The sequence below is a fragment of the Coregonus lavaretus genome (assembly GCF_964263955.1).
Source record: "Coregonus lavaretus genome assembly, chromosome: 31".
NCBI lineage: Eukaryota > Metazoa > Chordata > Actinopteri > Salmoniformes > Salmonidae > Coregonus > Coregonus lavaretus.
This window is the reverse complement of record NC_140018.1, coordinates 33,224,101-33,238,347: the sequence shown is the minus strand read 5'-3', so window position 1 is coordinate 33,238,347 and position 14,247 is coordinate 33,224,101. Positions and strand designations below refer to the sequence as shown.

At 42.1% G+C, this 14,247-nt stretch overlaps 1 protein-coding gene across 1 annotated transcript in view; it reads left to right on the top strand.

Moving 5' to 3' along the window:
• LOC311107169 (transport and Golgi organization protein 1 homolog) overlaps positions 1–14,247 on the top strand; it is a 29,627-nt gene that overhangs the window by 14,032 nt on the left and 1,348 nt on the right. The window contains 19 exon segments of the mRNA XM_084149659.1: positions 617–748; positions 879–900; positions 1,031–1,119; positions 1,228–1,305; positions 1,426–1,536; positions 1,960–2,031; positions 2,147–2,251; positions 2,363–2,485; positions 2,670–2,751; positions 4,902–4,954; positions 5,078–5,168; positions 5,258–5,396; positions 5,582–5,780; positions 5,978–6,045; positions 7,551–7,639; positions 8,112–8,225; positions 13,257–13,328; positions 13,434–13,480; positions 13,659–13,724. Of these exon segments, the coding sequence (XP_084005785.1) occupies positions 617–748; positions 879–900; positions 1,031–1,119; positions 1,228–1,305; positions 1,426–1,536; positions 1,960–2,031; positions 2,147–2,251; positions 2,363–2,485; positions 2,670–2,751; positions 4,902–4,954; positions 5,078–5,168; positions 5,258–5,396; positions 5,582–5,780; positions 5,978–6,045; positions 7,551–7,639; positions 8,112–8,225; positions 13,257–13,328; positions 13,434–13,480; positions 13,659–13,724 (1,752 nt within the window).

Sequence of the window (14,247 nt, the reverse complement as noted above, 5' to 3'; positions counted from 1 at the left end):
ATCACCTGAGGTTACAGGCCATTTAAATATACATGTGGCTCATGTCTAGTGATGTTATGCAATAATCTGTTTTGTTTATTGCCCATCTTACAGGGTGAAAGGGCACACAATGTAATCTTTTGCACTCTAAATCCTAGGCCTAAGGCTTGTTAGTTAGATCCATGATGTGGTGATTCATGTAGCTAATCCCTGAATTTCACTGAGCGACTGCGATGGAAGTTCTGTGTTGTGCCTGTATGCCACGTGCATTGTGCAAAGGTCTCCATGGTTGGACAGTGTTAGGGCTCCAGGCCAATCCAATCCCCATTGATTACGTAAGGTTAAGGCAAATATTCTCTCTTTATTGATTTTGATCAACAACTGGATTATAGGCTAGGTCTATTTCTAAACCCACCTTGATTTGATCTGAAGATGTGCTTCGCATTGACTGAGAGGGTGCTCAGTGGGATAACCATTAGCCATGCTTTTAAACAGAACACTGTAATGCCTGATGGTTTAGTTCAATGTTTAACATCACTGATTTTCCTCTGTCATCTCAGCCCAACTATTGCCCAACTTATTTGCTAAGCCAGACATGTGCTGTAGTAACACTGATTGGGCCTGTGTGTCTCCCCAGATGGTCACATGCCTGCCAGAGCAATGGAAGCCAGGTCCAGACTTCTACGGCGTGTCCTGGGAACCCGTGCTGGTCACTGCAGGTGCCGGGGTCATCGGCTTCCTCTTCCTCTTCTGGAGGAGCATTCTATCTGTAAGTCCTTGTTGTACAGTCACTGCTTTCATAATTTCATCATCTGAATGCTTCATGTTATTCTATGATGTATCGTATGCTACTGTTGAGGAGGCTGTTTGCTGCCACTTTTCTTTTCCCTTTCTCACAGGTCAAAAGCAAGTCATATCTAAGTAAGTTCTTCTACTTCTCTCTGGCAATTTATGGTGCATAGTGAATCCTCATTCATATTGCCTACAGGCTGGTGTCCTTGTCACGTGTAAACCATGTCTTAATTCATACTCTTGTCATGTGTTTTATTAGCTACTGAAAAAGAGATGACGGACAGGATGGAAAGGCTTGAACAAGAGAAGAAGGAGATACTCCAAAAGGTCGCTGAACTGCAGCAACAGGTAAGTTGCAGAGACTTTTCACTGACCAAGATCCAGAATTTTGGGTTCAACGTGAATTAAGGGACATAACAATGTTTTGATAATGTATTTCTACTGGGTTCCCCTCAGGGCGAAGAACTTAAAGAAAAGCAAAAGCAATCTGAGAAATCTGCCACTTCATCTCTGGAGAAGATCCAGGAACTGGAGGTGAGTCTCTAGGAAATATTATCTTGATCACACATCATTGTCATGCTGACTATTTTTTATTAATTTTTTGTTTTCCATAGTGTTTGAATTGACACACCATTTTATTTTTCTATCCAATAGAATATTGTGCAAGAGATGGAGAGACAAAATGAGCGCCTGGACAAGGAAAATAACTTACTCGCCAGATCCTTTGACGATGAGCGAGCCAATACTGCGAAACATGAAGATGTGGTGAGTAGTATTGAGCGATTAGCCGGAATAAAAATGTTCTCCCTGGTTTCAAAACAACCAATTGTCTGACATCTGTTCAATTCTTTTAATTCAATTAAGTTTGTTTTATTCTGTGAGCTCAATGTGCCGTTTCTCTAGAGAAATCAAATCAAGCACAAACTTTGAGACGTTGTAGGAAGTTTTAATTTTCAACAGGCAAATAAATATTCAACATAGTTTAGTGCAGAAAATTTGGTAATTGACTACAGAGAGGAAGGGACAGCCTGCAAACGAGAGAGATAACCACCCTAGAGAGCAGTTGCTTCTTGATGTAGACAGCATAGGCAGCTACTATTAGCCAGCTACTAGCCTAAATAGGATGACTCGTTGGTGAGCACAGAGAAAGATGGTTGTCATTATGCTTATCATTATCTTTGCCCATAGATGTCTGAAATGGACAAAACCATTGAGAAGTTGAAGCGCAGCAGGAAGAAGACCCAGGACGCACTCTCAAAGGTATAGTTCATATAAGTGAACATGCCCAATGAAAACATGTCAAATATGTTAACATTGCAACAATCAAATGTAAAGTGTCCATTTCCTTTAATTATCCTTGTCATTGAATCTGTAGGCTACCATTCTGATGGATGAAGCCAAGCTCCGTGAAGATGCCCAGAAAGTCCAGCGCCAGGTTCTGGAGAAGGATATTGCCACCCTGAAGGAGGAGAACCTCTCAGTGAGTACCAATACAGAACAACGATTCACACTTGAAGCCTCATGTGTAGGACTCATTGGCCATGCAGGGCCTGCATAGAACTGTCTTTATGACCTCATGTCCTTGTTACAGCTGCACCATGCTGCCAAGTTGTGGGAGGAGAAGCACAGGGAGATGAGCGAGCAGATCAAAGTCTACCAGAAGTCCCAGAAAGACCTGGAGGATTCCCTCGTTCAGAAGGACCACAACGTTGAGGTGAGTTATTTTTTTAAAGTTACGATATTGTTACACCGCATCAATTCCTTTTCACACCTTCTCAAACGCACCCTGATGACAAAGAAACATGGCACCTGTATTACGTTAAGAAAAATCCTTCTTCTTGACTGATTCCAGGGGAAAAGTGTAGTGTATAATTGGTGGTTCTCTCCCTCTCTGGCAGGTTTTGTCTGACCTGCTAGGAGACCTGGAGGCCTGCGATGACCTGAAAGATGGAGTTGTGGCTAACGGGGAAGCTTCTAATGGTAAGTCATCTGACACAGTGTCCTAATCAGAGGAGGCTGGTGGGAGGAGCTATAGGAGGACGGGCTCCTTGTAATGTCTAGAATGGAATAAATTGAATGGTACCAAACACATCAAACACATGGAGACAACGTGCTTGACTCCGTTCCATTTATCCCATTACAGTGAGCCAGTCCTCCTATAGCTCCTCCCACCAGCCTTCTCTTATGTTTTTTACATTGGATAAAAGTAGAGACTCAGATCTAGAAAATGGTATATCATACACTACAGTTGAAGAACAATGGGAAATTAATTCTGCTTTGAAAGTTGATAAACTTGTAACCCCACTTTTGAGAAAATGATCAATTTAATGTTTTGGTACACCTACTGGAGAGCTCCTCTTTGTCTATACCCATTCAGCATCGTTCACACCCTCTTAAGCCAATGCCCCACCCCTCTCTTTAAGGATTCACATGTGCTAAACAGTGAGTACTGTAGTGTACTAAACAACCAAAGATTTCAAGACTAAAGGGTAGTTTATACTACGTCTATCGACATGTCTGTAGACAGTTGTCGCAGTGACATCATGAACATTCTATTGTCGTCCGACATCAAACTTGTCGTTGTCGTTATGAAAAAGTATAAACACAAAAACAACAGGCTGCATGACATCAGCAGCCTGGTGGTCCAAAATAGCATAACTGTTGTATTTGAACACCAATAAACCCATCTGTTTAAAAATGAATTTAGTTATGTCAATCTAGCAAACCAGGCAACTAAAAGCAAATTTCTAAACAATGTTTTGGTTAGTTTCTAGCTTGTTAGCAGCTAGCTAATGTTAAGTTAGCTGGCTAGCCAGTTCAAATAATGACCATATCATATAGCTGACAACGTCTTAACTTTAGCTAATTTGTATTCATTTTTACAGGAAAATAAACTCCCAACAAGATCATTATTTACAAGTTAAGGGCGAGATAATTACAGAAAATAGCTTACGGTTGTGAGTGTGATGAAGTAAAAGCAGGGCATTCTACCTGAGAATTTTAGAACTTGGACACTGTCTCGTTGGCCTAACGTTATATCCAAATTTGACTTTTGTGCCGGTCATGTTCTTCACATTACCATCTCTGGTAAACACACACATTATATAAAATCAACGTTTATTTGTCACATGCACAGGATACAGAAGGTGTAAACGGTACAGTGAAATGGTTACTTGCATAGTGGAGTCTTTTGTTTAGACTAGCTAGCTAAACAATTAACCATAATTCCAACTCAACGTTACTACCCTGTATGAATCTGCTGGTAGCTAAAACTAACCAACTAGGTTCAATGCTACCTAGCTAACATTAGGCTATATCTAGCGATGCAAATGGCTCTGAGATACGAGTAATATTACTACACAGATCATACACGTAACGTTAGCTAGCGAGCCAGCCGGCTAACAGTAAGCTTTATTTTGCAATGAAAACAAATTTCTGACAAAATTAGAAACTTAGAATATCGTAAAATGTAGCTAGCTAGACTCTCTTACCTGAATACATGGATGAACACTTCTCCCTCTGTCATGGATGCCATGGTTGCCCTTAGTTTGAAGATGTAATCCGGAGACGGGTGTTTTATACAACTGCCTTCTTTCTGTGTGTTCTCTTTTCGACTCCCTCCACATATTTGCAATCAAACAACAACATTTTCTCCATCTCCTTAGCTATCATACTATGCTTCCACTGGATTTCAAAGCTCGGTTCTCCAGAAAGTGGAGAGCATCTTTCAAAAAAGCTAAGTTAGAAAGGATTACCTACACATACTGAGAAGCTCATGTTATAGACAGAAGCGTGCTACATGGCAGACCAATCCAAACTCATCTCATTATGTCCAGCCCATCCATTATCTCAGCCAATCATGGCTGGCAGGAAGGTTCCTGTCTTTTTCCGTGGCTAAACCAACTAGGCTCGTAATTTAACAATTGTATTTGTATTTACAGATGGCATACAAGTTTGTTATTAAGGCACATGAAAGTTCACATGTTCCAGAAGGCATTTCTGCCAAAAAACTAATTTTGATAAATGTTTACATTCAAATGCCTCTCCTGTGAAGTAGTGACGTACGACATACGCCTAGTTCCCTGAAACGTGTCAGTAATGTGTTTACAATTATGTTTGATCCATTTCAGACAAGCAGACCGTCATCCAAAACCGCATTAAGCAAATGATGGACGTCTCTCGGGTAAGACTGAGTTCATTCTTGAACGGACCAACATTTCTGTGTACCTGAAAGCCAATAAAACTGATGCTCAGAACCAAGAAGTGTGTCAACTCTTACGCTAACTTTTGGCACAACTTACCACAGGTCCAGACCACTCTGTCTGTCGTGGAGGAAGAGCGCGATCGCTTCATGACCAAGCTGCTGAACAAAGAGAAGGCCAGGAAAGAGCTGGAAGGTATGTCAAGCACTTTATCCCAGCAACTAGAGTTTGAAATGCATCACTCCCTTTTCTCTCTCAACACTATCAACTTGTTATCGCCACAGAACAATATCAGCAGCTGGAGCATGACATCTTGTTGGTGAAAAGTGACAGGAACCACCTGGAGAACCAGTACAACACCCTGCAGCAGAAGAACGAGATCATGACCGAGATGTACCAGCAGAAGGAGAATGCTTTGCAGCAGTAAGTAGAACCAGAAGCAGTTCAGTTCATGCGTTAATACCGTTGTAGGGTTTGTTCTCAGTGGCACCACAGCATGTAAAAAACATTGTTCAATGTCTTTTAGTGTATTCTTTTATTGTGAAGTTTGAGGTTTTCAAATGCACTTTAAATTGAGAGTTTGATTTAATTTGTGTGTCACCTTTCAGGAAGCTGACCAAGGAGGAGTTTGAGCGCCGCAACAAGAAAGACATGCTGACGGAGGTGGACGGCAAGGCCCTAGAGGCCGAGGAGGAGGTCAAGGTGCATAGGCAGCGCATCAAAGAGATCCAGGACGAGCTGAAACGGACCGAGAAGTCCTACAAAGCCCAGATAATTGAGCAGGAGCAGAAATCCCACGAGAGCTGGGTATGTACAGTACAACTTTATTAGTCCATTTGTTACAGAAACAATGGAAATGTGTATTTTTCTCATTTCTCAACCCCCACCGATGGCACATACAGTAGGACAAGAACATTTTTTAAGTCTACTGTTTGGCCAGTAAATTGTAAGGTGAATTTAGTCCAAAACAGGAGATTTTAAATGTCTCTCTTTCTTCTCTCTAGGTGATTGCACGTGCTGCTGAGCGAGCTCTGTTGGACGAGAAGAAGGAAAGAACTAACCTTCGTAACAAGTGAGTGCAACACTAATACAACAGACTCAATTGGGCTATACCAATGCAGGGCTCTAGGCTTATTCAGTTGATGGCACCAGCACATGATTTGGTCGCACCAATTTTTCGCCACTGCACAGAGATGGTGACCTGACCTGTGTCCCATAATGTACCTGCATTCCATACAGAACCAGGCTAATAATGACTAGCCATCTTTTAAATTAGCATGCCCTTGTGTTCCTACATTGATTTGGATATATTTACTCTGGGTTCAACGTGAACTGTTTTTTAAATGCATTGGGAAGCATGCTTTCTCTCTATATTCAGCTAGTAATAGGCTACATTTGGATATTAATTAATGATGTATTAAAAAGCTGTATGATATAATTTTGCAATGTAAGACATTATTCTATTCGTTAGAATTGCATTGCATTAATTGCAGAATTTTGTTTCTAAAGTAGGCCTGTCTTTTAAATATTTTTTTACATCTCAAAATAGGACATTGTCCCTTTAAGACAGACTGCTTTTCAAAGCAGAGGTCAATATGTCTACAGTAGGCCAGCCAAGAGGAATGCTAGTTTTCTTTTTGTACACTATCAACAGTAGCCAGTATAAGAAAATAAATAATCCTGTGACAAGTAAGACAACTGAGATGGTAGTCTAGGATTCAAAAAGTAAGATATTTCATCTAACATATCCAGGGAATGCATGGTTGGTATTTTGATGTGCAACCTGTCGAAATAGAATCCAAAATGATCCGATTTATTTTTGGACAACTTTGTGCATATTGGCCTAGGCTATATTATTCACCACCTGAGGATGTGGGAACTCAAAACACTTATCTAGATTGCTAACTCTAAATATGATAATGTTACTAGATAGCCAATGTAGGCTAATTCATTAATATATTAGCGAATGTAATGTCCTACAAAAACCTTCCAGCTCTAGGCCTATACAGGCTACTTGATGTAGCCTTATTCACCGCAAATGACGCGCTCCGCGGCGCATCAAAACCATATACTACATAGCCTACTGCAGTTGTAAAGTGGTGCCATGAACTCCATATTGAGAGGTGAGAAATGTAATTATATACTCACAGAAAGCAGTGACTCTCCTCTCTGTAACTAGAACAACAGTAGTTGCTTTGCAAACTGTATTTTTCCCGCAATTGCATTTTAAGCAACGGTCATATGGTTGTGCTTATTAGAATGCACCTCTCACCTATTGCTCACTCAAAATGGGGACAGGCAGATCCGTTCATATGGTCTATTTTTGGTCAATTGCACAATCATAATAATAAAGAAAAAATAAGCAAATTGTGAACCAAAAACTAACGTGACCGGCTAAAAAAGATTCACTGGCACCCTAGCAACCAATTTAAAATTGGTCGCACTGCCAAGTCAAAGGATCGCAAATGCAAGTGTTTTGGTCGCAGTTTTGAGCCCTGAAATGCAGTAAGCTATATTAGTCTAGGTTTGGAGGTACAGTATTGAGAAGCTAAATGCCTGTTCTCTTTTTTACCCTAGACTGACTGACATGTCCAGCAAGCTGAATGAGCTCCGTAGGCCTCTGTTCAAGCCCACCCCTGGGATGGCTCCCATGCCTCTCCGACGAGGTAAGAACCAATCCTCAGAGTTCCCTTTGTTATTTCGTGCTGGCGGCTGGCACGTCTGTGGCGCATTCAGTAAGGCAAAATCATTAGAATATAACTTGCAGATAGAAATGAAATGAATAGGGCTGAAATGACTCTATTCTTGAAGACAGAGAATCAGATATTTATATCTGAACGTTCTGTAACGTTCCTGAACTGCCCACTGTGTTTCATACCTGGCAGGGCTAATTTCTATTGTCTTGTCGGTTGGATTTCAGCTGTGACTGCATTTCACATTAGTTCTTGGATGTTTTGACTGTCTGATACCCCATCTGCTGTTTGATCTCTACTTTCTGAAATGCATGTTTTCCTGATGTTTTGATTTGAATTCCTTGAAGCTGGTCCAATGTGGAGAGACTGACAGCGGTATTTGGCTGTGTGGTGTTGGTTGTGTGTGTTGTTGTTTTAAAGGTTGTTAAATGCTTTTGCTAAACAGGTGATTCGTACGGGCCCTCACCTGTGAGTGGCGGTGCCCCGTCCCCCCCTCTCATGATAGAGGGTCCCGGGCGCCCCCCCTCTGCCCCCGTGGGGCGAAGGAACGAGCTCTACGGTGAGACTCCTGAACCCTCGCCCCGGACAGCCTTGGCCCTTCTGATTGGCCGAGCAGTACCATCCCTCAGCCAATCAAACCCCTCCTTGTTCACCCTTGTATGCCCCGACTCGCTGCTCTCTTTTTCACCTTTCCTTTTCCCCTTTCTTCACCTCCCCTGTGGTGTTTCAATCATTTCCCTTCCTTATTTTTCTTCCTACTGCTCTCATCCTGCTCCTAGTTGGTACCCAGTGGTGTAGTGGTCCCTGGAGAAGTGGGTATACTCTCAGTATTCACCTTTTTTTTTTTTAAGTAGTCCAGAAAAAAGCCCTGTTTTAGAAACAGTGACATGTAAGACTATGATTTAGTTTACCCAAAAATATGTAATTTCTACTTGCACACTATTATAAAATGATCATGACTTGATTAGGAGCAGTTTGTAGTTACTACTGGTCACAAGAGCAGCCTGGATGAATGTAAAATGTATTTATCATGAGGCAAACAGGAAATGGTGTTTCGATTATTTTTTGCACATTTATTTAAATAAAATACTTCAAATCTGAAGGTGACAATGCATCCTTGTTCATATTGCTATATGCTTTGTTTTGAACATGTTCATTTACCGGTAAATCATTCAACAAAATATGTTACAACAATATTTAGTTAACAATTAACAAAAATATATGCATTAACAACACATCAACAGTGATATACTCTCTCAACCCAGCACTGGGTTTCTGACCTTTGCTCATACTACAGTATATTCCAGACAAATTTGCTTTCTGCAGGAGCTTTCACACTGCACTGTCTAGAACGCACCGAAGAGGCAGCACGATGGCTCTTCAACCAGGTCCTTGTATATTTTCTAGGATCAAACTTGGAAGTTGGTGGGCCGTTGATATTAATCATCATCAAGTTTGATATGTTTGAGATCAGAAGGACAGCCCTCTTGTCTGAGCTTATATTGTTCATAAGGCTAAAATTCCTCTCACACTCTGCTGTACCGACAGGGAATGTTTTCATACAGTTCATAAGTGGTTTTAGGTCCTTGGGCTCACTACTGGGCTCTTCCAGTAGGTCCCGCATCCCATTCAGTGCTTGGTCTGTGCACAAGTTAAATCGCTTGCACAGTCGCTTAACTTGTTCTTCACCATGGCGGATGCTGGGCTTTGATGGCCACTTACTCTGATCAAGGATGCTGAGGTCCATGATGGTCTCATCTTCAAAAGACAAGCGTTTCTCCAGATTGTTCACAAGGCTTTGTAAGAACTGGCCTGGATTGATAGACTTCAGCTTTGCATTTGTTTTCAGGGCTATAGACCGATACTCCCCAGTCTGTTTTGCTTCTAAAGCCTCACTATATTTCTCACCTGGACTCTCTTTGAATGACTGGATCACTCTGATTGAGCGTTTCAGCAGATGCTCTGCTCTGAGGAGCGTTATAGAACGAGACTGAAGCTCCTGTGACAGGAGACTTAGTTCATGGAGAGTGTCGTACATGAGGCCAAGGTCACAAATGAATTCTGGACTTTGAACACGGTCTAACAAACCTCTGTACATCTGCCTCTCTTTGGTGGACCTCATCTCATCACTGCAAGCATTTTTAAAGTGCTGCACAAGAGCTCCCAGGGATGTCCAAACAGCACGAACAGTCCGAAAGCTACTGGCCACCCAGCGTACATCCAAGATTCTGCCAATGCGAAGAAGTTGTGAGCCTACTTCAGCTGCTGCATTAACAAGTTCACGTTCATTTTTGTTTGACACACTATACAGAGAGTATAGCTTCTGGATAAAAGTTTTAAAGTGATTGACAGAGTTTACCTCATCAACTGCATCTGACACAGCAAGTTCAAGTCTATGGTTCATGCAGTGCCATACAAAAAGCTTTGGGAATCTCAAAGTCAGTCTGGTTGCTACTCCTGACTTCTTTCCTAGCATGACACTGGCTCCATCAGATACAAATGTTACCCAGTTTTCATGAAGCCACTCTTCTGTAAAGCCAGCATTAGTTAAACAGGTGAGTAACGCCTGTAATATGCCATCTGCTCTCTGATTTTCCAGTTCAACAAGTTCCAGGAATATGAACTCAGGGCTTTCTTCTTGAATTGATGCTTTAATAGAAACTGTCATGACAGCTTTGTGACTTAAAGAAGATGCCTCGTCAATTAGGACAGCTAACTTACTGGATGATGCTATAATGCTACTGATGATTTTGCTCTGCATCTCACTAGCAACATGTTGTATTATTTGTGTTGCACTGTAACGTGAATGAAGTATTGAGCCCATTTTTACACCATTCAGTTCCTGCAGCTCAATGAGGCTCTCATGGTCAGAAAAGGGTCGGTTCTTTTTGGCCAGATGGTAGGCTGTTCGAAACACAGCTTCAGTTTCCTTCATGTAGGACTCAGTCATAGTCTCCACTGCATTCTCAATGGCAGCTTCTTTCTGTTGCTCTGCCACCTTCACAGCCTGAGTGTGGGCCTTGGACAACGCATGTTTCCTCACCTTATTTCTCAAGATTGACAAACTTGTTGTTCTACTTCCCTGGCCAGACACTTGAATTTCAAAGTTCATCCATTCTCTTGAGAGCGATACACCTTGTCCTTGCTCCTTGTCGATCCCAATGGAGTTCACACTGCTACAGACCAGACATCCTGCGAAGCATAAACAAACAATGTAACTACTCCTGTATCCACAGCTGTACGTGTGCATGGTCCTTTACACACACACACACACACACACACACACAAAGTTATCTGTGCCCACTGTTTCAGAAGTTACCCAAACTAGCAATCTACCTAAACTTACCCAATTTTTTGTTTTTGGATCCCAACCAGGGGTTCTTGGATTTGAAGTCTTCTGTTTGTTTAGCACTCCACAGGTCTGGCCAGTCATTATTGATGTCTACAGACAACAACAAAACTAATTATGCATCTCCCTGTCTCTCTCTCTCTCACACACTTACACACACACACACACACACACACACACACACACACACTACTGTGATCACAATAGTCATCAGCAAGACATGGGTCCCCCTCTTTACATTAACAATCTGCATAACCAAGTGGAAATATTTTCAGCAAGTGAAGCTGAAGCATACAGGAGATTAGTGAGTGAAATACTTGGGAGAGTTTATTTAACAAAAAAACAACAAATTTAACACAAAATGTTATATAACAGTAGCATTGTAAAAAACAAACATGGATACAGACAAAATAAATAGAAGGGCAATAAAATAAATAACATCACACAGAAATTCAAAATGAGGCTTAATCTGTCAAAATCACCTTTTGTTACAGTGTGAGGCTTCACTTTTCAATAAACTGGAGATGCAATTTACTGCCTGTGTGTTCTGACCTGGTGGTGGTAGACTGGATCCTTCTCTATGCTCACACTGACTTGCCTGGCTAGCTCCCGGTTGAGAGCTGCCAGGGCTGCTGGTTTTAGGGGTGGGGTCTGCCTGGGCCTGATCTGGGCCTGATTTGTGCCTCTTTACAAAAAAGTCTGCAATATCTCCCTTCCTTTTCATGGTTACCTGTCCCTATACAAAATAAGACAGCCTGATTAGACCTCAATATTGTTTTAGGCTGAATCTTAAACTATTTGTCCCCATTCTTGTGTTTTAACTTACTTAAAAATCAACTACCAGCTTAGCTACTATGCAATTAAACTAGATCATATAGGTTAGTTAGGGCTAAGTAACTTGGCTAATGTTATAATTTAGGGCTTAGTAACTTGGCTAACGTTATAATTTAGACCTTTACAATAATAAACAAGCTTCATAAACATTGAGATAATCAGTTTCATCAGTCTGGTATGAAATTCTTATGAACTGGGTTGATTAAACACTTACTGAAAACCAACAATGCCCCGGTTTCCCCACATTATCCCAATCTACGTAGCTAGCTTCATAACGTTAGCCGACTCGCACTAACTATTGGCGGCAACATCTCTTCTCCTCTAAATGTGCAGTCACTGGCAATTTGCCAGTAGTTTAAAATAATGATTCATTTGGAAACCACCTTAAAACTTACCTCAGAATGATGTCTTCCATCAACTGGGGTGGCACACCGCCGCTTGTGTCCTTTCTTCATCCGTTGTTTGGTCTGCTGCCGTTATCGTAGTCAAGTGGCACCGGCACCTGAGTTTTTTTTTTTTTTTTTTTCACTGGCACCTGAGGTATTAGCGATATTTTCCTCGGCATGACCCGCCCTACTCTGCCTCTGATTGGCTCATCAGTCCTCATGCCTAAAGTTAACCAATCTAATCAGTGAAAGCAGCGAGTACCAGCCAATTAGAGGCAGAGGAGGGTGGGTCATGGCTTCACTATCCCCGAGGAAGAAAATAGGCAATCTGACTCACAGATATTACTGAATGATGCGCATCAGGGGGGATTTAGAAGTGGGTATACGCAATGCTGACTGAAAAATAAGTAGGTATACGCCGTATACCAGCGTATACCCTGGACTACACCTCTGTTGGTACCCACCTCTGACCTTTTCCTCTTCCTTTTTTTTGTCTTCTGATTACTTCCTTTTTGATTTTCAATGACATTCTTTCATGTCTCTTTCATTGCCATCTTTTATCCCTCTACTGCCATACCCATCTTTCTCACCTGTGTTTGAGTGTCCAGATGATCCAGAATGTTCCCATGCCTTCATTTGCTTTCACAATTTGGAATAACGCCTCTTGCTCTTCCAGTACTATGGTGTTGTTTTTGTTGTGTTCAGCTGTTGTGAGATCATATGTAAGGGGCAACTCGTTCGGTTACAAAAGCTTTAGCCTTTGCTTTATTTTTTTAAACCATATGAGATGTGGTATTAATATTTATCCGCAAGTGTTCTAGTTCTAGAAGAGTAATATCCTACCATGACATGACCAAACATTTTCCTCGGACTGCAAATAGACCAGACTTTGCTATAAATAGATGGTAGCATGAACCAGCAACGTGGTCTAGAGTCAGGTGTCTAATGACAACCAGGAGAGCCAAGATTAGCATTCGAGAAGATGAGAATATGGCATCACCGTGTATTTTGTGTCCAATAGGACCACGACCTCCATCTGACCCTCACGGCCGTTACCCTCCTGACCACAAACACCCAGTGGCTGCTAGACCTGGTAGAGATTATATTTGTAGTCACTGAGGGTTGATGTAGTATTATTCCCTAATTGTGCCCTTATCCTAAATATCCTCTAATCATTCTGCCCTTTGCTCCTCCACAGACACAATGGCCCCACGTACATCCTCACTAAGCAATCTGGACTGCTCGGTAAGTTTCAGTCAATTTCCACAGCTTATTTGTTTCCTTATTACGTAACCATGTCAGGAGGGAAAAAGTGACATGGAACTAGAGAAGGAAAGTTTCAATGAAACCCCTTCAGTACTTACTGTGGTGTGTGCATCTCTCCCCCCTGTTCCTCCATCATGTGGGTGTGTTTGCACTAAAGCAGACCACTCCACTAGAGTCAGAGTCACAGGCTGAGGCCCAGGCCTCCACAGAGAACCCAGAGGCAGTGAGTATTATGTTCCAGGCAGCGGTGGCAAGGATTGCGGATGTGTGTGTGAGCATGCTTACCCCAGCTGTGGATCAGTGGCTGGAGTGGCAGGCAGCTGGGTAGTGGCTTCACATGGTTGTCAGACTTAACATTGCTGGCTGGATTCTGACATGCGTAGTTACTTGTCTTAAGGCGCTTACAGACGGGCCTCGGTAAACGGCAATTGAACCTCGAGAAAATCTTGTAGAGACCAGCGGTCCCCGGTTGTTGTCATTTCGAAGGTTGTCATTAAAACATTGTTTGATTGGTTGGCAAGATGAACTCTGCTCATTGGTCAACCATGTGCCGCTCAAGACTTCAGCTAATTTAATATTTTGAAGCCTTGAGTGCCGAGCCAGCGGCGCCGCTCACTGGAGTGAGTACCACGACCCGAGCCACTAGCAAAACTGCTTGCGTTTTGCCGCTCTACTCCCATTTGAAGTCAGATACCTTCGCCGCTTACCGCGGCCCGTCTGTAAGCTCTTTTACATGTTCCTTACAT